This window comes from Rhinatrema bivittatum, chromosome 12, assembly GCF_901001135.1.
Source record: "Rhinatrema bivittatum chromosome 12, aRhiBiv1.1, whole genome shotgun sequence".
Classification (NCBI taxonomy): Eukaryota; Metazoa; Chordata; class Amphibia; order Gymnophiona; family Rhinatrematidae; genus Rhinatrema; species Rhinatrema bivittatum.
The window spans coordinates 17,851,441-17,874,425 of NC_042626.1; the positions used below are offsets into that span (position 1 = coordinate 17,851,441).

The 22,985-nt window shown below is 45.4% G+C and overlaps 1 protein-coding gene across 2 annotated transcripts in view; it reads left to right on the plus strand.

Moving 5' to 3' along the window:
- Positions 1–22,985, plus strand: part of ILRUN (inflammation and lipid regulator with UBA-like and NBR1-like domains) — a 56,106-nt gene that overhangs the window by 24,869 nt on the left and 8,252 nt on the right. For both annotated transcript variants that reach the window (XM_029572822.1, XM_029572821.1), the window contains exon 4: positions 13,085–13,413. In XM_029572822.1, coding sequence (XP_029428682.1) covers positions 13,085–13,413 — 329 coding nt within the window. The remainder of the gene's footprint in view (positions 1–13,084; positions 13,414–22,985) is intronic.

A 22,985-nucleotide genomic window follows, 5' to 3' on the forward strand; every position in this document is an offset into this window, starting at 1 on the left:
ATGGTCCTTGTCTCCTGTCATATTCTGTTTCTGAGTTCAGATTTTTAGACACACTATATTATTTAGCCCTTTTATATACTGTTGTCCCATATAACATTCTTAATTGTTAATCACTATCTCATTCGAGCAGGTTATATTCCAGATTGCATTACAAAATATGGGGTCCTCATGTATTGTCTCATTGCTCTTCATGCTCTGAGCATTGAGCCCATGTCTTGCTTTTTGCAAAGCCCAGGACATTGGCTAAGCAGTTATTTCTTTTTTCTGTCAGACACCAAGAGCTCAGACATCGGTGATGTTGGACCACCTCGGTTTCCCAGAGGGAGCAGAAAGAAGCTGTTGAGATATTCAAAGCATTCAGGATAAACCCAAGAGATATTTCACAAGAAAGCCTCCGGCTGCAGTAGTCTTAAGTGGGAGGTGACGAGAGAGGGTAGAAGTGTTTTGGCAGTGAGTTCAGAAAGAAAGGGACAGATTTTGGTGATGATACAGGCAAAGAAACAGCCTTTTCTAGCAATGTTTTCCATGTGTGCAGAGGAGAGAATCGAAGCAGACTGAGGGGACCGGGGTGATGACTGCTATTCACAGAGAGAGAGGGTTTAGGAGGAAAGATACAAATTTTTCTTTTGGCTTTGTTTTACGTGGTAGTAGCACATCCTCATGCTTCATAAAGCACTTGTATATTTATGTCTCATAAACTCAACAGACTGTGAGGGCCTTAGCATAGACAGTGGCTTCTGCATCTTGACCAATCAAGCACCTTTGGCCAAATCAAGTTGAAGAGTACACTTGGTGAGAAAAAGGGCTTCACTTAAGCCTTTGAAGATTGCCCTTCCTGTCCTACTCACATAATCGGCTTTGAGATTTTATAAGAATTGGGGCAGACCTGAGGGTCCATCAAGCCCAGTATCATGTTTGTAACGGTGGTCAATCCAGGCCGCAAGAACCTGGCAGGATCCCAAACAGAAGATAGATCCCATGCTATTAACGTTAAGGCAATGTCTTTCCCCAAGTCTACCCGGTTAATAAGTTTATGGATTTTTTCCTCCAGGAATTTGTTCAACCTTTTTTTTTAAACCCAGATACAATAATTGCCTTTACCATAATTAAGCTCTGGAGAATGTACATTGAATGAAAACATATTTTCTCTGATTTGTTTTTAAGTGTCCCCTAGTCTTTTTAATTCTTGAAAGAGTAAACAACTCATTTGCATTTACCCGTTCTGCTTATTCATGGTTTGATAGACCTCTATCATATCTTCCCTCGGCTGTCTAACCTCCTTTAGCCTTTCCTCATAGGTGAGCCATTCCATTTATCATTTTGGTCGTCCTTCTCTGTGCCTTTTCTAGTTCCGCTATATCTTTTTTGAGATGCAGTATTTAGAATTGCACACAGTACTCTAGGTGCAGTCGCACCATGGAGTGATACAGAGGTATTAATGACATTCTCCATTCCTTTTCTAATAATTCTTAACATTTTGTTTGCTGTTTTGTCTGCTGTTGCATACTGAACAGAGGATGTCAACATATTGTCTGCAATGATGCCAAGATCCTTTTCCTGGGAGTTGATTCCTAATATGGAGTCTTAACATTGTGTAGCTACATTTTGGATGACTTTTCCTTATGTGCATCTCTTTGCACTTGTCCATGTTACATTTCATCTGCCATTTGAATGCCCAGTCTCTTAAGGTCCTCCTGAAATTTCTCACTACCTGCTTGCAATTTAACAACTCGGAATAATGTTGTCTCTTCTGCAAATGAGATCACCTCACTCATTCACTTTTCCAGATAATTTATAAATATATTAAACACACAGATCCCAATACAGATCCCTGAGGCACTCCACTGTTTACCTTACTCTGTTGAGAAAACTGACCCATTTAGTCCTACTCTCTGTTTCCTATTGTTTAACCAATTCACAATCCACATTAGGATATTTTTCCTGTTCCATAATTTGTTGTTGCTCTCAGGGCTATCTCATGAGACTTTTGTCAAACACTTTCTGAAAATCCAAATGCACTATATCCACTGCTGCCTCATTATCCACATATTTATCAACCCCTTCAAAAAGATTTAGCAGATTGGTAAGGTAAGATTTCCGTTGGGTAAATCCATGTTGGCTATGTCCCATTATAAATCATGTCTGTCTGTATGTTCTGTAATTTGGTTCTTCAGAATAGTTTCTATGATTTTTCACTGCACTGACGTCAGGCACACTGGCCTATAGTTTCCTAGATTACCCCTGGAACTCTTTTTAAAGCTTGGCATTACATTAGCTACCCTCCAGTCTTCAGGAACAATAGATGATTTTAATACATTATAAATTACTAGCAATAGGTTTGCAATTTCATTTTTGTGTTTCAGAACTCTGTGGTATATAATACCATCTGGCCCAAGTGATTTGTTAATCTTTGTGTGTGTCTGTGAGAGCCTGTATGCATTGGATGTGTGTGCACTTGTGAGAGCCTGTGTCACACACAGGTTCCCATTGGCATGCACTCACACACACACAATGTGTGAGGGAAAGAGAGCAAGTCTGTGTGAGAGCATAGGCATGTATATAAGAGATGGAGTGTATGTGCTTTTTTTTTTTTTTTTTGTTGGGCACAGGTCAGAGACTGAATGATGTGGGGGGCGGCACAGTAATTGTTTGCACAGGGCAGCAAAAATGCTACCACCGGCCCTATGTCCATACCTGATGTAAACACTTAACCTTTGCAGCCACATCTTTAGTTTTTTTTCTAAATATTTTCCTCATTTTATCAAGGTCTCCCTTTTAGAAGTTAAATGCTAGAGCAGTAATTTTCCTTAATGCTTTTTTTTTCCAGTTATTAAGACAGATTTGATTGCACTAGCATCACTGTTGCCAAGTGGTCTCACTACTGTTACCTCTCACACCAAATCCTGCATGTCACTAAGAATTAGGTATAAAATAGCTTCCCCTTTTGTTGGTTCCTGGACTGCCTGATACATGAAGCGGTATTTCTTCTAGAAGCATTTCCTCCCTAGCATGCCGAGATGTGACATTTACCCAGTCAGTATTAGGGTAATTGTTAGCTTTCCTGATTTATGATAGCATTTCATTGTCTGTCTGTCCATTCTTTCCAGGCAGATAGTAGTATACCCCTATCACTGTACTTTTCCCCATCACACATGGAATTTCTGTTTACCTTCCTAATAACTGAATCATCAGCTACCAGTATTCTCCATCTCCAGCAGATGGTGGACATGCATCTCTCTTCTGGGGATTGCTTAAAAAAAAAAAATTAGGAGGAGAAGGAGGAAATTATTTCGCTCCGCTCTCCTGTAGTGATACCTTATGGTCCCTCCCTCAGTTGAGTTTTCCTGAGGTGATATCTGCAGATCCTTCAGTTGAGTGCATTGCTCCAGTAGCTGGTTTTCTGGCATGGACTTAGCTGTAGAGAGACTAACAGCTGAGGGGCTAGCGGGTGCAGGAAGCTGAGCGCGGCAGTGAAGGCCTTTGCCCTCTTCCCCCACAACCGGAGATCGACTCTGTACTCAGCCGGGATGGGCTGAGCTCAAATAAAGAGTACATATAAGAAAAAGAAGGGGAATTCATTTTAGGGATTCCATTCCCCTTCTGGTCTTCGAATTCGGTGTGCTGATCTGACGTCCATTCCCGTCTCCGGGGCAGCTTGGGGAGTTGTGGCAGCTTGGCGGATTGAGCAGCCTTGTTGGCCAGGCCCTGTTCTCAAGCTTCGCTTAGATGCCATGTGGCAGACCGCAGCGGTGTTCATGTGTTTTTCTATGTTCAAGACTGCTGAGAAATAGTGTCTGATGTCTGTTTGAGATTGCATGTCTGGGTGTAGCTGGGTTTAAAAAAGGTTTGGATAACTTCTTGGAGGAGAAGTCCATTGACTGCTATTGATCAGGTTGGCTTGGAGAGTGGCCACTGCTCTTGCTGGCATCAGTGGAATGGGATCTACTTGGTGTTCGGGTATTTGCCAGGTTCTTATGGCCTGGATTGGCCACTGTTGGAAACGAGACGCTGGGCTTGATAGACCCTTGGTCTGACCCAGTATAGCAATTTTATGTTCTTATGTTTCTTATGGGTGCTTAGGTGGGTGCCTACATTTTGGGCATTCACAGAGTGCGCTTATTGGACAGAGTGCTTTGTCCAGGTGCGCAGCTGGGCGCACAATTGTCAAACGCTTTTGGGAGCATGTTGCAAGCGAGAGTTAACCCATGGCGCTGGTAGCAAAAAAGCCTAAGTGCCTTACCCTTTGTGCTCCTTGCCATATTCGGGCATCACAGCCTGACGTCTCCTCTACCTTGTGTCAGTGCTGCTTGAAGGCTCAGGGAGAGTTGTCTCCGACTGATTTTGCTGAGCCCGGCTCTTCCCAGCATGATGTGGGAATGGAACCGGAGGGGACACTACCAGAGGTTTTGCTGGTTTTGGGGCTCCCCTAACTGGTTCGTCAGCAGGGGAAGACAACTCAGTGAGCGCAGGACAGACACCCCCTGGTTTTGGTTATGGATCCTTGTGCCTTACAGTCCTTTCTTCCGGCGCAATTGATAGCCCCAGCCAAACCTATAAGTTCAAGATTGCAGGCTACGGATCCCCGCATACCTGGTGTCGCAGGTAAGCGTCCGAGTATGTCTAGACATGCTGCGGGTCAACCTGATAGGGGCACAAATGATAAAGGCGCTCCTTGCTCCCTGGAGGATGGGGAAATTCCTCCGGTGTTGGAACCGTGTAGAACAATGTTGCGTTTCTTTCATAGAGATGAGTTGCCGGCTCTGATCTCCCAGACACTGAAGATGTTGAGGGTACCGGGTGCTGATTCCATATCTGAACCAAAGAAAAATCCCATTTTAAATTCTTTGCATAAAGCAGCATATTTCTTCGCATTATGGATGCTGTTCAAGAACTGATTGATCTTGAATGGGTCACCCCAGAAGCTAATTTTAAAGGGGATAAGCCTTGGAAGCACTGTAGCCCCTGGATCCAGCAGTGAGAGAACGGTTGCGCTTTCCGAAAGTGAATGTGCTGGTGTGTGCCATCACCAAGAGGTCGACTATCCCTGTAGAAAGGGAAGCAGCATTGAAAGATGCACAGGATAAGGGAAAATGAGGCTATCCTTAAGCAGGCCTTTGAGGTGATGGCAGTGAATTTGCAGATAGCTTCTTGCTGTTCCCTGGTGGCTTGCACTTGCCTGCTTCTCTCTCAGGAAGTTGATAAATCTGGTTTGAATTCCAGGGCAATAATGGAACTGGCAGCCACCTTTTTAGCAGATGCGGGCTGCGATCTGGTCCACACTTCAACCAGAGGGGGGTGGCTTTGGCGATAGCAGCCAGATGTCAGCCTTGGCTAAGGAATTAAGAACATAATAAATTGCCATGCTGGGTCAGACCAAGGGTCCATCAAGCCCACATTCTGTTTCCAACAGAGGCCAAACCAGGCCACAAGAACCTGGCAAGTATCCAAACACTAAGAAGATCCCATGCAACTGATGCAATTAATAGCAGTGGCTATTCCCTGAGTAAACCTGATTAATAGCCATTAATGGACTTCTCCTCCAAGAACTTATCCAAACCTTTTTTGAACCCAGCTACACTAACTGCACTAACCACATCCTCTGGCAATAAATTCCAGAGCTTTATTGTGCGTTGAGTGAAAAATAATTTTTTCCGATTAGTCTTAAATGAGCTACTTGCTAACTTCATGGAATGCCCCCGAGTCCTTCTATTATTCGAAAGTGTAAATAACCGATTCACATCTACTCATTCAAGACCTCTCATGATCTTAAAGACCTCTATCATATCCCCCCTCAGCCGTCTCTTCTCCAAGCTGAACAGCCGATACAATTTCAAAGTCTAATCTTACAAAATTGCCCGTTTAAAGGATTACTCTTGTTTGATATTGAGTTGGAAAAAATGGCCGGTAAGTGGGGTGAGTCCCAGGTTCCTTGGTTACAGAGGATAAAAAGCAGGTGCCATGCTCTTTTTTAGCACGAGAGGTTGTGCTAGGGCTGTCAAACACTTTTGACCCTACAGAGGAGTGGCTTCTCAGAGGGCTTGACTTTTTGGATAGGTCTCCATCCCCCTCAATGAAGGTGTGCTGAATCGCAGGTGCGGCTATTGACAGAAACATTATGCCCAATGATATAGTCTTACCTGCAGGTGCTCAGGTTGATGGCAGCCACTCTAGAGGTAGTTCTGAGGGAAAGGGGGCATATGTGTCCTCTTCAATGCATGGTGCTAGAACGTTGGAGTCCACAGGACTACTCGATACACCTTCACTTACCAGTTGAGATCAGCATCCAACTGCAGTGGTGGTTGCAAGTGGATCATCTAAAGAAGGATGTTCCCCTTTGAACACTGAACTGGCTACTACTCACTACAGATGCGAGCCTCCAGATTTGGGGGGGTCTCACTGGTCAGTTAACAGCGCAGGGCACTGGAGCACAAAAGAGTCTCTTTGGAGCATCAATCGGCTGGAAGCCGGTGCTGTTCGATTGGCATGCACGCGATTCATCGACCGCTTGCAGGGTCGAGCGATCCAAATAATCAGGCAATGCGACAACAGTGGCTTACATCAGTTATCAGGGAGGAACCAAGAGCCAGCAAGTATCACAGGAAGCAGCCAAACTCATGGAATGGGCAGAAGTACATCTATAGGATATCTCAGCCTCACACATTGCAAGAAAAGACAATGTATAAACCAACTTTCTCAGCAGATAGTCTGGATCCAAGAGAATGGGAATTGTCAAACAAAGTGTTCGAGCTAATAGTGGGCCACTGGGGCCACCCGTTTCTAGACTTGCTGGCAACATCTCACAACTCAAAGTTTTCTCGTTCTTCAGTTGCAGGAGAGATCTGAAGTCTTTGAGTATCAATGCCCTCGTACAGGAGTGGCCGGAAGGCAAGGTTTTATATGCCTATCCCCCATGGCCTATGATATGCAGAGTGATTCGGAGGATCAAGGGATACACGGGGATGGTGCTTCTAGTAGTGCCAGATTGGCCCAGGAGGCCATGGTATGCAGATCTGTAGAGGCTCCTGGTGGACTCTCCTCTCCAATTACATTTCCACTGGGATATGCTGCAGCAGGGGCCTATTCTTCACAAAGATCCAACTTGATTTTGTCTTATGGTATGGCCTTTGAGATTAATTAATTAATTTATTTAAGATCATTTATTGCACTCCCCTCTTCTTACATTCAGAGCTGGGTACATTAAGAACACACAAAAATAACACTTAGCTAATGAAAAATGATGGCTTGGTTGCTGAAGCGTGGATATTCTGTGATGGTGATTTCCACCTTGCATCGACCACGAAAGTTCTCCACTTCCTTAGCCTTTGTTCGAGTTTGGCGAATGTTTGAGGCTTGGCATGAGGGGTTCATCTTCGTTCAGTTAAGATCCCACTTATTTTGGATTTTTTGCAGGATGGGTTGATTCAAGGTTTGGCCCTTAGTTCCTTGAAGGTACCGGTGGCGGCTCTTGCCTGTTTCCAAGATCAGGTAAATGGTGAATCCTTGTCGGCCCATCCAAATGAGATCTGGTTCTTAAAAGGGGTGAAGCCTCCTCGTCCTCCCTTGCGGTTCCCGGTGCCATTGTGGAGTCTTAATCTGGTTCTGGATTTTCTGGCGGGTCCCACCTTTCGACCCCTTCAGGTTACTTACTTTGAAGACAATTTGTTCTGTGCTTAGAGTTTTTCTGAACCTCAAGCCTTGTCTTGCCGGGAACCATTTCTGCAAGTGACCCTGGGGGAGGTGCAGCTGTAAACTGCTCCATCCTTTTTGCCGAAGCTAGTGTTGGATTTTCACTTGAATCGATCAATTTCCTTGCTGACTCTGGACAGGGTGAGAGATGTGGATAAATATCGCCTTTTACGGACCTTGGATGTCGAGCGGCATTCATGAGGTATTTGGAGGTTTCTAAATCTCTCAGAAAGACAGACCGGCTGTTTATACTCCACGGTGGGAGGAAACAGGGTGAGCCGGTGTCATGGTCTACAATAGCCCACTGGATTTAAGGAGGTTATCACGACTGTGTATGTGGATGCTGAGCAGGTGAGGGCTCATTCCACTAGAGCTCAGGCAGTGTCATGGGCAGAGGTTAGATTGTTGTCGCCCATCGAGATTTTCCAAGCTGCGACGTGGTCCTCCTTGTACACCTTTTCCAGGCATTACCGCTTTGCTCCATCTCCAACTGCTGGTAGAGGTGCATAACTCACTGGTTGGATTAACCTGTCTTCATTAAAGAAAAGGAAATTATCAGGTAAATAGTAATTTCTCCTTAGATAGTGCTGGGGGAGGTGCTTGGTGCCTTGCTGCATGTGAGTACCAACAACATAAGAAAGTGCAGGAGGGAGGTTCTGGAAAGCAGATTTAGGTTTTAGGTAGAAAGATGAAATCCAGAACCTCCAGGGTAGCATTCTCTGAAATGCTCCCTGTTCCACATGCAGGACCCCAGAGGCAGGCAGAGCTCCAGAATCTCAATGCGTGGATGAGACAATGGTGCAAGGAAGAGGGTTTTAGGTTTGTTAGGAACTGGGTATCATTTTGGGGAAAGGGTGGCCTTTCCCAAAAGGATGGGCTCTGCCTTAACCAGAGTGGAACCAGGCTGAGATTTTGCAGCTTCTAAACTAGACGGGGGAAAGCAGATAGTCGCTCAGCAGCGCATGGCTCAGAATGATGGTTTTCTGAAGGATACAAAGATAGCAGGGAATTTAGGGGATCCCAGTAAGGAGGGTGCAATAAATGGCCTTTAACGGGTAGTGCCAGTGCTGCTAACTGGGACTGCGCCCTGCCCCCACAGAAGAGAGGCCACAGGGTGGGGATGGGGGGGGGGGGGGATGGGGGGGGGAGAGAGTTGTACAAAATAGAATAATCTAATGACAAGAAAGCAAAACAAAGGGTAAAACTGAAAAAAATGAAAGTCAATAAAGAGCAAAAATTCAAGAAATCCAAAATATAAAAATTATTTTTTAAAAAGTAAAAAAGGCAAAATAGAGAGAGGTGAGAGAAAATGTTTTGCCGTGGCTCCTTAATCTTTTACCTGGTACCCAAGTTTTCTAAGGTCAAATTTTGAAAGCAATTAACGTGTATAAAGTCTGGGCTTTTGTGCATAAATGGCTCATTGGAAAATTTGCCAAGCAATATGTGCAAAATGGAGGCACCTATCTCAATTTTGCATGTACGGGGGGGTGGAGGTAGCGTGCGTGTAAATCCGCGTGCACAGGTTACTCCAGTTGAGGAGTTCGGGGGAGCTTGTACGCATAGTAGCTGCAGACTCCCCCATCTTTGAAATTTGCTCTCACTATGTTTTTCCATCCCTGCTAATAGCTACTTTCCTTAGTAATGTGGTGGTTGCAATTTAGATCCCTAAATTAGGTAGTCTGCCTATCCAGAGGCAGCTGAGACCTGTTCTAACAGTGCTCTGACCTCAAAATGTGCCGTGATAAGGGCAATTATCTTGGTTGCATATAGCTGATTTGTTGTTAGAGACTTCAGGAGTTTTGTTTGGCTGTATTTAAAGCTTTAAAACTGGGGGTAAAAAAAGCTGCTTTGGTGATGTGGCCTGAGATTCTGTCTGAAAACGTTTCTGGTTTGAAAGGCGAGTATTGCCTCCTATTATGATAAAATGCATTACACACAGTTGTTCAAGAGATGGCACCATTCCTCCATTCAGTTAGCTTCAGGTAGGTTCCTCAGGTCTTTATGCACACTTCAGACACTGGTTCTCAGATTTCCCAGTGTCCAGGACCCCATTTTTCAGAAGAACACAATGTAGGGTCAGCTGTTTTTACCATCTCTCTGTGTGCCAGGGCTGTACTCCAGGCTGTTGTTCAAAAAAGTAGGACGTAAATGTAATGCAAACTTTACCATCAGAAAATTGCAAATCCTGTATCGGGCCTCAGATTGATTGCGGAACCCAGCCAAGGCTCAGCGTGAGCCACGTTCCACAAGGAAAGAAAAGTCATGAAATTACAGGCAGAGGGTTTGAGGAAACACTCATGTGTTGACCGAAAACAAACATCGGAGTTCACAGGTAACTGTGGTCACATTGCAGATCTGGTCATAAACAGAGAATCTGAAATTGCCCCCTTTATTAATATATGTACTGGGATTTCCCTAAGAGAAGCATCCTGAGCATTCACATTTGGGTCATGTGACTGTTGCAAGTGGCCCTGAGGGACCGTCTCCTAAGCGCTGCAGTATTTCAGGATTACCTTTTTGCCACCTGGTTACATGACTATAGGTTTGAAATACCTCAGTTACTCTCTGCTGCTTCATAAGTCTTTTCTTCCTTCTCCTAGTCTCTTGTAATATTTGTAAAGTTAGGTATGTGTTTTTTTATCAGTTTTAAGTTTAATTGCAGTGATGTTTTCCCACTTTATCGTTCTGTCAAAGTGTATCCAGATTAGTAATTTTGTCAATGCAGTTTTCTTATTGTAGTTCTAAGAGTCCCTCAGCCCCTCTCCATTGTTTCAGTGAGACGGTGTCAAAGTTGAACAAGTATCATCAAGCTTCCTCTTAGGGGAGCTCTTCGATTCTGGCTGTAAAAGCTCTTTGCCCACATCAACAGAATTTCCAAAGCAATCTGTGTCCTGGCACAGAAGCCTAGCGAAAAGAATCTAGGGTCCGTCTTCAGCAGACTTGGCTTCTTCCAAAATAACGGTAGCGCCAAGAACATAAAGTCTTTCCCCTAAGTGGCCATTATTGCAGGCTGCCTTTAATTAACGAATCGCAACAGTTTGTATATCTTTGCTGGGCTGGCTCCATGTGACTTTCCAGGGCACAGTCATTGAACAGAAAGGCATTAATTCTTCCTTTTAAAGGTAAAGGGAGATAATGTGTCTGCTTCAGTCTTGCTTGTTTTTAATTCAGCTCAGTCTCTTTCAAAAGTTTCATTACCATTCTTGCAAATTCTTTGGATGGGACCTTGTGTGTGTATATATATATATATATATATATATTTTATTTTTTTTTTAAATGTTATTTTTAGTGTATTTATTACTCATTAATCCAAAGAAAGCAATGCTCCTAGTGGATTGCATAATTTAAACCCAAAATAGAATAATATGACTCATTGTCTTGCAGAAGTAAAACACACAAGGAATGTTCAAAATAAAATTCCTGCAAGTATTTTAGAAGGTGCACTCTATTTCCAGCATAGAGAGGAGTTGGGGGCAAGGGAAAAATGTTCAGTTGCCATTTTTTTTTATAGGTAAATGCCGGTTGAAAACAGTGTATCAAAACAATTTTCCCCAGTAATAAGGAGAGGAGACCTAGTTGTTGGTGTAAAATGGGGAACCAAAGGGGCCAGCAGTGAAATTCCACTTCTTCTCCCCCGAGGCAGCTTGTGACCTACCCCAGGTCACATTTATCTCCCGTTACCTCAGACTGCATGCCCTTGGGCTGGGCACTTGTACCTCTGCCTTGGCCTTTCTTCTGAATGATGCCCGATTCTGCTTGGCCAGAGAATGTCGGGGTGGTGCAAGCAGCCCTGCTGTTCTGGCTCCAGGCTAGAGGGGTGGGTGGAGGGTGCAGAATTCTGGCCTCCCCAGTTTGCCAGGGAGTCTCTCGGCTGCCGTTATGCTCACTGTGTAGTGCATAGGGAGTTCTGTTAGGGAGGGAGGAAAAGAGAGAAGGAAATGGGGGAGGAAGAGTGAAAGGCGGTAAATTGAAAACAATTTTAAAAAATAAATCTAGAAGGAAGTCGGAGAAATACAGTAAAGGAAAAAGAAGAGCAGAACAAACTGGAATGCAAACATGAAAACCTGTTCATCTTTTTGCCTGCCTACATTGGACCTGTCCCTGTATTTCTTTCCATCGCATGACACCAGCAATGCATTACAACGTATTAACGTCTTCTACATCCTGACATCTCATGCCTAAGCCCACCTCTGTACTGAGGACATACATAGTAACATAGTAATAATGGCAGGAAAGGACCAACTGGTCCATCCATTCTGCCCAGCGAGCTTCTTCTGGTAGTAACAGCCGCGCCGTGCTGGTCACCCCCATGTTTCTCTTAAGGATAGCAACTTCCGCTCCGTGCAGTCAGGCCCAAGCCTTATGATAACCCATAAAAAAATTCGCTGTTAGCAACATTTTTACTGGGTGAGGAGCCTTCCTGAAAATTCAGACAGTGCTGACCTGCTTTGCTTATGGACTTGGCCTTAGAAGCCGTCCTGTGCTTTTTTCCCTTATGTCTCTGTATCAGTACCCCAGACTGTAAATGTCAGGGGCCGTGTTGGTTGTCATCTGAATCCAATTCCTTTTCCACTCCTCCTCCCCCCACCACTATCAAAACTAAAATGGCGCCGGTCATCCATTGCCCTGCCATGTGACAGAGGCTGCCCAATGGATCCAGTAGCCCTTGTCACATGGTAAGGGCTAAAGGCCATGGCTCCATTTTAGCTAGTGGCAGCCGACCACCAGGGGTTTTTGTGGAGGGGGGTTATTTTATTTAAATTTGGGGGGGGGGTGTGGGGGAGCAGTGGCATGTGGTCCCCGCCCTTGGAGGAAGGAGGGGCGGAGCCGGGGGGGGGTGTTAGCGGTGCAAGGCATAAGGTGCCTAGGGTACCTAATTCCCTTGCACCGGCCCTGATTACTTATTTATTTACATGGTTTTATCTTCCACCTCCTCCATAAATGTTCGGGGGTGTGGTGGGGGGGAATACAGAAAAACATTCATAAAATGCAGTCAGTTTACTTAAAATAACATAAAACATAATTCAATAAAACCATTTAAAACCTACAGCACTTTAATTTAAAGCCATGTTGAAAAGAAAAGTTTTAAGCTGTTTTGGAAATATTCTCACATCAGACTCACAGCATATCTGTTGCGGTAATCTGTTCCATAATGTAGGACCAATTAAATGAAAATGGTTTTTAATTGATCAGTTTTTCCTTTTGGGGCGCTAACATGTTGCTTATGGATCGTAAGTATCAGTTTAAATTGAATTCAAATGTAATGGCAACCAATGTAATTTTCTCATTATTGGAGTGTTGTGGTCAAATTTCCTCAGTGTACCTTGATATGTGGAGCACTGTCTTGCTTGAATGTTTTCTGACGTGATTTCATCTCTCGTGTCTTCCTCTCTTGCAGATGTTATCTGGGTGATCCTCAGCGTTGAGGTTGGAGGACTTTTAGGAGTAACGCAGCAGCTGTCATCCTTCGAGACGGAGTTCAACACACAGCCGCACCGCAAAGTGGAAGGAGACTTTAACCCTTTCGCCTCTCCGCAGAAGAACAGGCAGCTGGAAGACAGCCCTTTAAAGGACCCTGGGGGGGCCGAGCTGGGCACCATTGGCAAAAACACATGGGCGTCTGCTCCTGACCAAACTGAACAAGATCAGAATGGACTGACTCAAAACTCTGTAAATCTCTCACCCACCAGTCACTCAAACAACTTATCAGTAGTGACATACAGTAAGGTGAGTGACCGGAGGGGAGGGGAGAAGGAGGGGTGGAGTGTGCAGGAACTGGGGGAGTGGAGAGGACCCAGTAGAACGTAGATGGGCGAGGGGTAGTAGGAAAGCAGCGGAGAAGAGTTGCATGTTGTGTGAGGCTGTGGTAGAAAAGTATGGATCTCCTTAGTCAAAAGCTCATGAGGAGGCCCTCGGTGCTGGGCGCTGAACCCTGTCTCTCAGCTCCCACTGCAGTTACAGGCTGCCATGTTGTAGTAGCATCGCGTGCTGATGCAATCATAGCTACATGCACTTGGGCCAGGGCTTTTGGGAAGCAGTAACTGCTGCATGGGAACCCACCGTAGGAGCGGATGACCGTTTTGGAGCAAGTGTGAGGAAGGCAGAAGTAACTACATGCAAGACGAGCTTGCAAGGAAAGACATGAAACGCACAGATAATTGTAAAGGAAGTAAAAAAAAAAAAAAATTAAAGAGAGAAAAGAACAAAAAAAGTCTATAATCACATTAGCCTTCTATAGGAGGGGTGGGGGGTGGAACAAGCATAGCAAATTACCCGACTTGTCAAAGTGCTCCCGAGACCCTACGTGTTACAAGAGGTCCCTATTGTTCTCAGTGTTTAGACTCTGAACAAATCTTTCAGCTGCCTAAGATCATAGAAAACCCTATCTTGTCCCGAGATAAGTAATCAAACATTTATCTGGTATCTTAAAAACATCTTGAGCACCTAAAGAGGTAACCAAGGATCGCAAGACAGTAAATTCTTTACAGCACAACTGTGTGTTCTCTGGTACATTGTGAGTAACAGTTTTTAAACCCCTAAAAAAGTTTATCATGAAAAAAAACACACTATTGTTATCTTGTACGAAAACCAAAGTTACCAGAAGAGTAACTGTTTTCACCTTTTCCGCAAAACAGCAGTTCCAAAAAAAACCAGTTAAATCCAAGGCATCCGGCAGACTTTGGATATACTGCAACCCTTCTCGGCTGTGTCTGGGGATCTCCTCTTACCCTGGAGGAAGTAGTAAACCCTATTAACTGGGAGAATTCCTTGTGCAGAAATATCCAGACATCATTTAAACATGTCCCCAGCGGATATGGTGGAAGCTCTGGAAAAAATGATCTGGAGACCATGAGCTCGATTTTCAGTGGCTTTTAATTTCCTCTGTAAAATCCAAGAGTTTTGATCAGCACAGTGTCCTTGCTGCAGTGCTTTAATATTCTCTTCTGCTTCAGATAATTGCTGTGAATGTTGGCCAAATTTCACCTTGCTTTTCTTGAATCTTCCAGTAGCTCAACAGAATTGAAATCATGAGACAAGTTGTACATTGACTTCTCCAGTGTAGCAATAGCTGACAAGAATAGTCTAGAATGATGACCACAGGTTTCATGAGAGGATTCCTGCACTAACTCCTAGGATGCACCATAACCTCAAGCTCCCAAGGTAATCCCTGCCCCTCTCCTTTCAGTGTGCTAGATCTCAGTAGTACCCTCTATTGGTCAATGCCATTCAATGCACCAGACTCCCCCACATGGCAGTCTCTGCCGTCGGCAGGGAAGAGAGGCCAGAGATACCCACCAATGCACGGCTCCCTGGATGGCTTCCACAAACATCCAGGGCCTGACCCATATACACTCCAGAGTTCCCTCTTTGGAGGCAGGGAAACCTTGCTGACATCAGGACTGAGTGCAGTCAGGCTAGATGACAGTTTCCATCTTGGAACCATCGAATGACCCATCCAACACATTCACTGGAGTGCGTTGAGTCATAAAGTTGGCGATGGAAGTCTGCTCTAGGGGAGTATAAGACTGAGGAAATTCCTAGTCTTCCCATTTCTTTTCTTCCCTAGAGGCAAGATATTGAAGTAAAATAGCAAAACTAAAAGCCCCTTTAAAACTTAGGACACATGACATGCAGGTGGCAGCCATCTTAGTTCCTTCCTGCACCTGTTTCAAATATTTGTAATCCTGTACTTTGCGCAGTCAGGCCTAGTTGCTGCTGTGCCGGACACTCATATTACCAGTACCCAGTTTCTTTTCGTTAGTGTGCTACTGGCTGTACTCTGCTTCTCCTCCCATCTCTCTCTTGCATCTCTTTCCCATTTGTTTCTCTCTCGTTTGACTCTTCTTCCTTGTCCGTGCTGCTTCCTCATGCAGCTCCTGCCACGTGCTCTGTTCTGGCGGTACTCCCAGCAGCATTGCAGGAAGAGTACAAGTGCTGGGTGTCTGCAGCAGGACGAGGGAGCTCAGTGCATCCTTCGTACTGGAGAAATGGAAGAAGCTGCGATTGGCAGCCCCCCGTTACTGCCATTCTCTGTGAGAGTGGAAAATCCCGGCCTTAGTTTTTGGGTACTTGCCAGGTTCTTATGGCCTGGATTGGCCACTGTTGGAAACAGGATGCTGGGCTTGATGGACCCTTGGTCTGACCCAGTATGGCATGTTCTTATGTTCATAAGTTGCTTAGCCAACTTTTTCAAAATGAGCAGTTTCCAATCTGTTTTAAAATGTTGGGTATCACCTATCAGCAAAGATACTACTAAATAAAGCTGCCAACTTTTGTTTTCTGAAAAGTGTGCACCAACTACGAGATGTCTGAAATAATCGGGAGCATACCTTTTAAAAGCATTAACTCATAATGGGGTCAATGTAATAAGCTTGGTGTTAAACTGTGAGCTGACTTTCAGCACCGTTTTAACACACAGGCTAATTTTTTATTTTTTTTTTAACTCCCAATGCAGTAAGCTAATGGTATGCTAATGCATCAGTAGTTAATAAATGTGCACAAACTGGAAAATGTGTGCAAAAAAAGGCTTGGCATACAGCAAATCATGTTTTATGTGGACAAAGCATGTTTCATACACACAAAATCCTGACTACAGGTCCTGGTACCAGAACTCCAGCTTCTGCCTGTAGACTCACACTAGCGCTGGAAAGCTTGCCCCATCTCTGACCAGGAATAAATTTTGAAGTGCTAAGAAGACCTGAGTTAAAATGAGCAACTGTGTACTGTTTTCATATACCCCCCGGCTGTAGATGTGTCCATACAGCCCGGGTCGTACTCATAAAAAAGAAGACCTGAGTTAAGCCAGTGCACCTATCTGCACTGGGCAGTAATAGCTGAGGACTTCATTAGCATTGGATTTCCATTGCATGGACGCTAAGCAATACACACAGTTGTATGCGCATATTTTTTGGGCCCAAATCTTGCTGCATGAGGAGTACAGTTTGCACACAACTGCAGGTAAAACTGCATACCTTATTATATCAGGCCTGACGTGAGTTATAATGAAATGCGGTGTTTCTGTTTGACATGCTGTCAGGTTTAATGTTGGCTTCAAAAGACAGCTCTACCTGTTGAGTACCGAGTGGTATTTCAGAATTACACACAGCAAATAATCGCAGCCACTTCCTGTCAGTTAAATATTGTGCTGCTCCGCTGATGACGCTGGGAGCAGCTCTGTTCTGGAAGATCCAGTGTGGGCAAAGTCACAGTGACCCCTGTCAACACGGCCGCGCCAAGAGGTTCAGGGATTTCAAAAGCACCAAATTGGGAGTAAGAATTGTAATAAATACCAGCTGCCTTGTATACTTCTGAGATATTTCATATCAGGGAGAGGGCACGTCCAGGCCCCCTGACTTCTTGCAGTGTCACGGCAATTGCTGCATAATTTGGCCTTCCCTGCAGAATCGCGATGTTGCGTGAGCTGGGGGCTGCAACCTTTTTTCCCCTCCTTAAACTAAACCCGCCATCCATCCCAAGCCAGGTCACACTGCCATATTCATTCCTGCCCAGTCAGCGTTTTGTTTTAGTGGCTTACTGCTATTATTCTGAACTCCATTTTCCCCCTCCAGCCAGGCCCCTGTGTCTTGTCTTCTTTCCTTATCCCAGCCAAACCAGCACTTGCTTTTTCTTTTTTTCCTTACTTCCTCCTGAAGCTGAACTCTCCCTGTATTTCTTGTTTCTCTCAATCTGCCACATGGTGCTGACAGTAGCTGCTTCTGCTGTGTAGCCCTTGGCTCAAAGGATCCTGAGCCTGGTGGGTTTGGGGGGCTGGCAGTGCTGGGGAAAGGCTTGTCAGGCTGGAATCATATGAGCGGGATGGAGAGGGATGAGAGTAGGAGAGTCCAAAAGCATTGAGTGGGGATGGGAATAAAATGGAGAGATGAGTGGGGAAGGATTTGAACGACTTGAATGGGAGGAAGAAAAACGAATGGGATGAAAGAGGAGTGATTATTGGAGGAGAAAGATGGAGGCATGGGATGAAAACAGTATGAAAAGGAGCGAATGGGGGGAGTAGGTACAGTTGTGTAAAGGAGAGAGGCAGAGGGGAGGTAAAAAAAAAACAAGCCAAACAGCAAAAGTGAGAAAATTGGATTGTAAAAGTACACAGAATGGGGTGAAGAATAAAGGAATACGTTTGCAAATGTGGACTTGCAATAAGAGCAAACGTTTCTGCGAGTACATGAATATTTGTGTAGAGGGGCTGCGGAGTTGCAGCACCGTTTTCTAACCCTTGCGGCAGGGTCGGCCCCCCCGAGTTGCTGCAGGAGGCGGGTGGGGATGAATTTTCAGGTGCAAGTGGTGGCTGCTGCCATGTAGCCGTTAACGAGGGCACCAGCTAATTGGCGGGCTGCTGTTTGACCTGGTTCCACGTGCTGCTGATCAAATAGGGAGGGCACAGCAAGGTGTGCCCTTCTCTGCATTTGGGTTTTTTTTTTTTGTGTTCAGGTACTGTCAGTATTTCCCTATCCCCCAGAGGGCTCAGAAAACGGGCCGTTTTCCTAACGCGCCCCCAGCCACCTCTCCTGGGAGCGCGATGCGATGTTTAAACGAGGGGTCGTGCTGAAAAGGAGGCCCTATGGAAAAATGTGCGTCCCTAGCACCTCCTCCGCATCGGCCCACAGGAGAGGCGGCTGTCGAGCGGGTTGGGAAAACAGATGCTCGATCTGCCGGCATCCATTTTCTGCTGCTGCTGGCATGGGCACGCACAAGACAAAACAGCCAGGACCATGTATCTTGTGTGTGTATTGGGCGACTAGAAATTTTTTTTTTCCAAAAACTTTTTTTTTTAAAAAAAAACTAAATACTGCTTTATTTGCTTCCTCCTACTTAGTATCCTGATGATACTATTAGGAGGAATCACAGAAAGCAGGAATTTTCTTTTTTTAAAATGGCGCCCCTGAGCGTGGCATACCGAGGCTGGCGTAAAATTTGCTGCATTGCAAGGGCGCATTGGCCGTGTGGAAAATGTATTGGATGACGGGGATTATCTCATAGCCTCATCTGCATGAATTTGCATGTGATGAGCACTATTAGCTACACGGTGATTTGGACGGTGATTGGGGGTTATGGACATGCGTCAAGCTGAGCGCAGCTGCTAGCGCACAGTTTTGCATCGGCCCCTATGTTTGTACCTGAGGCAATGAGGGAGGTGAAGTCAGAAGGATCGGCAGTGGGGTTTGAACCCTGGTTCCCCTGGTTTTGCAGCCTGCTGCTCTAAATTTAAATTATTAGAATCAACTATACCGAAAAGACAATAGCAGTGCTTTCCTGCACCTTGCTTTACTGATGAATAGCATGCGCTGCCAGCGTATGATTACTTTACTGGTGAATAGCATGCGCTGTCGGTGTATGATTGCTTTACTGGTGAATAGCATGCGCTGTCGGCGTATGATTGCTTTACTGGTGAAGAGCATGCGCTGTCGGTGTATGATTGCTTTACTGGTGAATAGCATGCGCTGTCGGCGTATGATTACTTTACTGGTGAATAGCATGCGCTGCCGGCGTATGATTACTTTACTGGTGAATAGCATGCGCTGTCGGTGTATGATTGCTTTACTGGTGAAGAGCATGCGCTGTCGGCGTATGATTGCTTTACTGGTGAATAGCATGCGCTGCCGGCGTATGATTGCTTTACTGGTGAATAGCATGCGCTGTCGGTGTATGATTGCTTTACTGGTGAAGAGCATGCGCTGTCGGCGTATGATTGCTTTACTGGTGAAGAGCATGCGCTGTCGGCGTATGATTGCTTTACTGGTGAAGAGCATGCGCTGTCGGCGTATGATTGCTTTACTGGTGAAGAGCATGCGCTGTCGGCGTATGATTGCTTTACTGGTGAAGAGCATGCGCTGCCGGCGTATGATTGCTTTACTGGTGAAGAGCATGCGCTGCCGGCGTATGATTGCTTTACTGGTGAAGAGCATGCGCTGCCGGCGTATGATTGCTTTACTGGTGAAGAGCATGCGCTGCCGGCGTATGATTGCTTTACTGGTGAAGAGCATGCGCTGCCGGCGTATGATTGCTTATGCTCAGAACACAGAATGGTAGAGAAAAGGAGTCTAATAGTATCCCAGATGTGAACTCCTTTGGCTGCTTGTGCCAGGACTTGCTTTGATGCTGTATTTGTTTAAAAAATCTAAAGATGGCATGTAATAGACATGAAGCTATACTGAAGGAATCCCAAAAATAGAGTATCTCAAAACGTGATAGCAATTTATCCCTGCACAGCATCTATCTCTGGAGTCTTTGTGCATCGTGGGCTAAATGGACTCCCGATGTACCCAATGACCTGCATGAGATGTACTGGGACTGCTAGGGGATAGGGAATCCTCAGACGCTGCAGAACCGTGTGCAGATGGAGAGAGCATGGGCAGGCAGGTTGAACTTGACGGATCTCTGGGTTTTACTGAACCGACTGTGTAACTGTAAAAATCTGGTAGAGGATTATAAAACCTGTTTTCGGTAAGAGATGATATGCTTGTTAGAGAAGGAATTATAAACCCTCAGAGCCACTTAATTAGTTAAGTTGTGCCCTTGGGACAGGTGTATGCACTTTATCTGTGAAGCTACAGTTATGAACCTGCACAAGTATTTTTCTAGGACTGTTCTGTATATATGAGCAGAAAGAGGTAACTGGAAAAAACAGGTGACAGTGAACTTCCAGAAGTCTCAGCAGGTGTGTGTGCCATGTTCCTGGGCAGGTGAAGAATTGTGAGCCCTAAGAGGCACTTGGACAGGTATATGCTGACCTGCTGCACAGGCTCATAAATCAGGTGTGTGCCTTTGAGCTGGAAAGTCTCTGGGCTTGTCGTTCATGGTATTGTTCCTTTGCCCATCCCAACGAGCAGCCTGTTCCAGTAGTGCATGAATGTGAGGTCCAAGACTTGTTAACCCTTTCTTATAAGTTGGGGCCTGGCTCCATGGTACTGGACTGGCAGTACTGATCAAAAGAGAGCAGGAGCACATGACTCAGATTTTCTGAAAGATTTCAGCATAGTGAGAGAACAATGAAAAGATGCAGCCTAGAAAAAATGTCAAACTGTTCATGTTACTCTAAAGAAATTTTAAGTTTGTTGGCTATGTTTTCAATGAATCATCTGTCATATTCTGTTGCTTTTCCATTGATAATCGGGTTGACTTAGCCATTACTTGTGGGTGACATCATCCGGCAGCACGAAATGGACTCATCTTTACTAACTAGTAGAGCTTTGACCTTTATTGAGCATGTGTGGGAGTTCCCATATGTGTGTTGCCTCATGAGCCGCCTCTGATATTTTTTGTGCGAGCACAAGCACAAACATGTACTCTGTCTCTCCAGATAATTTTTTTCTTTCTTAGCATTCAGACAGGTTAATTCACGACCAGCGAGTTATGCACATCTATCAGCATATGGAGATGTAGCAAAGCTGATGTCACGGTATATATACCGCCAGTATTCTCAGTCTTCAGCAGATGGTGGACGTGCAACTCCCTAGTGCGCTTCCAAAAGTAGATGCGCTGGTATGTGCTGTCACCAACCAGACGACTATCCCTTTTGAAGGAGGGAGCGGCATTGAAGGATGCGCAGGATAGGAGAATTAAGGCTATCCTTAAGCAGGCCTTTGAGGCTGTGGCAATAAATTTGCAGATAGCCTCTTTCTGCTCCCTGGTGGCTCGCTCTTGCTTGCTTCTCTCACAGGAAATTGATGAGTCTGGTTTAAATTCCAAGGCAGTGATGGCACTGATAGCTGCCTTTTGGTGGTTGTGGGCAGCGACCTGGTCTGCACTTCTGCCAGAGGGGTAGCATTGGCTGAGGAATTGGCCAGCCGATACAATTTCAAAGTCTAATCTTAGGAAATTGACGTTTAAAGGATCATTCTTATTTTGGGGGGTGAGTTGGAAAAAAATGGCCAATAAGTGGGGCGAGTCCCAGGTTTCTCAGCAGAGGATAAAAAGCAGGCGCTGAACTCGTTTGGCATGAGAGGTCGTGCTAGGGATTTCAAACAGTTTCAACCCTACAGAGGAGCGGCTTATCAGAGGGCTCGACCTTGGGTAGGTCTCAGTCCTTCGTCTCAGGCAGCCCAGACGGGGTACAGTATCAAGTGGTGGTGCCTCCCCAATCCCCTCAATGAGAGTTTGCTGACCCACCCTGGGGAACAGAAAATAGAGGTCACTTGCCTCTCTTTTTTTATCTGAGGTGGGTCGAGATCACATCAGATCAGTGGGTTCTGGAGGTGATAAGAGACAGCTATGTTCTGGACTTTCTCAGCATCCCTCGGGAAATTTTCATGGTGTCTCCCTGCATTTCTCTGTAAAAGAGACAGGCAGTGGAGTGTACATTGACAAGGCTCCTCACTCAGCCTGCGGGCTTTGAGCCTACTGTCCATGTCACAAGAAAATATTGGCGGATATTCCACTTATTTCGCTTCTTTTGCCCCATTCTAGATCTCAAGGGAGTTAACTGTCATTTGCGAATGACTCATTTCTACGTGGAAACCTTACGCTCGCTGATAATGGCAGTACAGTCGGGGGAGTTTCTTACATCTCTGGGTTTGTCAGAGGCATATCTGTATTTTCCCATCCATCTAGAGCATCAATGGTTTTCTGCATTTCGCTGTTTTGGAGCGACATTATCAGTTTTGAGCACTACCCTTCAGTTTGGCCACCGTGCCCAGAACTTTCTCCAAGATCATGGTGGTGGTAGCAGCAGTGTTGAGAGAGGATGGCATTCTGGCCATCCGTACTTAGACGACTGCTAATTCTGACCAAGAGCTTAAAAGAGAGTCTTCAGGTCTCGCGCAAGATTATCTCCTTGCTACACGAACCAAGTTGGGTGGTGAACTTGGACGAGCAATCTGAAGCCATCCCAGACACTGGAGTATCTTGGTGTTCATTTCGACATGAAGCAAGGCAGGGTGTTCCTGCTAGAGATCTGCATTCAGAAACTGATGGCACAGGTGTGACTATTGACAGAAACAATACACCAGATGGTGTGGATTTATCTACAGGTGTTCGAGTTGATGGCAGCCACGCTAGATGTGGTTCCATGGGCAAGGGTGCATATGCCTCTTTGTCATCGCACACTGCTTGCACTTTAAAGTCCACAGTCTCAGGACTATTTGATACGGCTTCAGTTACTGGTTCAGATCAGCATCCAACTGCAGTGGTAGTTGCAAGCGGATCATCTAAGGAAGGGCGTTCCTCTACGAACAATGAACTGGCTAGTACTCATGATGGATGCGAGCCTCCAGGTTGGGGGGCTCACTGTCGGGAGCATTAGTGCAGAGGCGCTGGAGTATTGAGGAGTCTCTCTGGAGCATGTC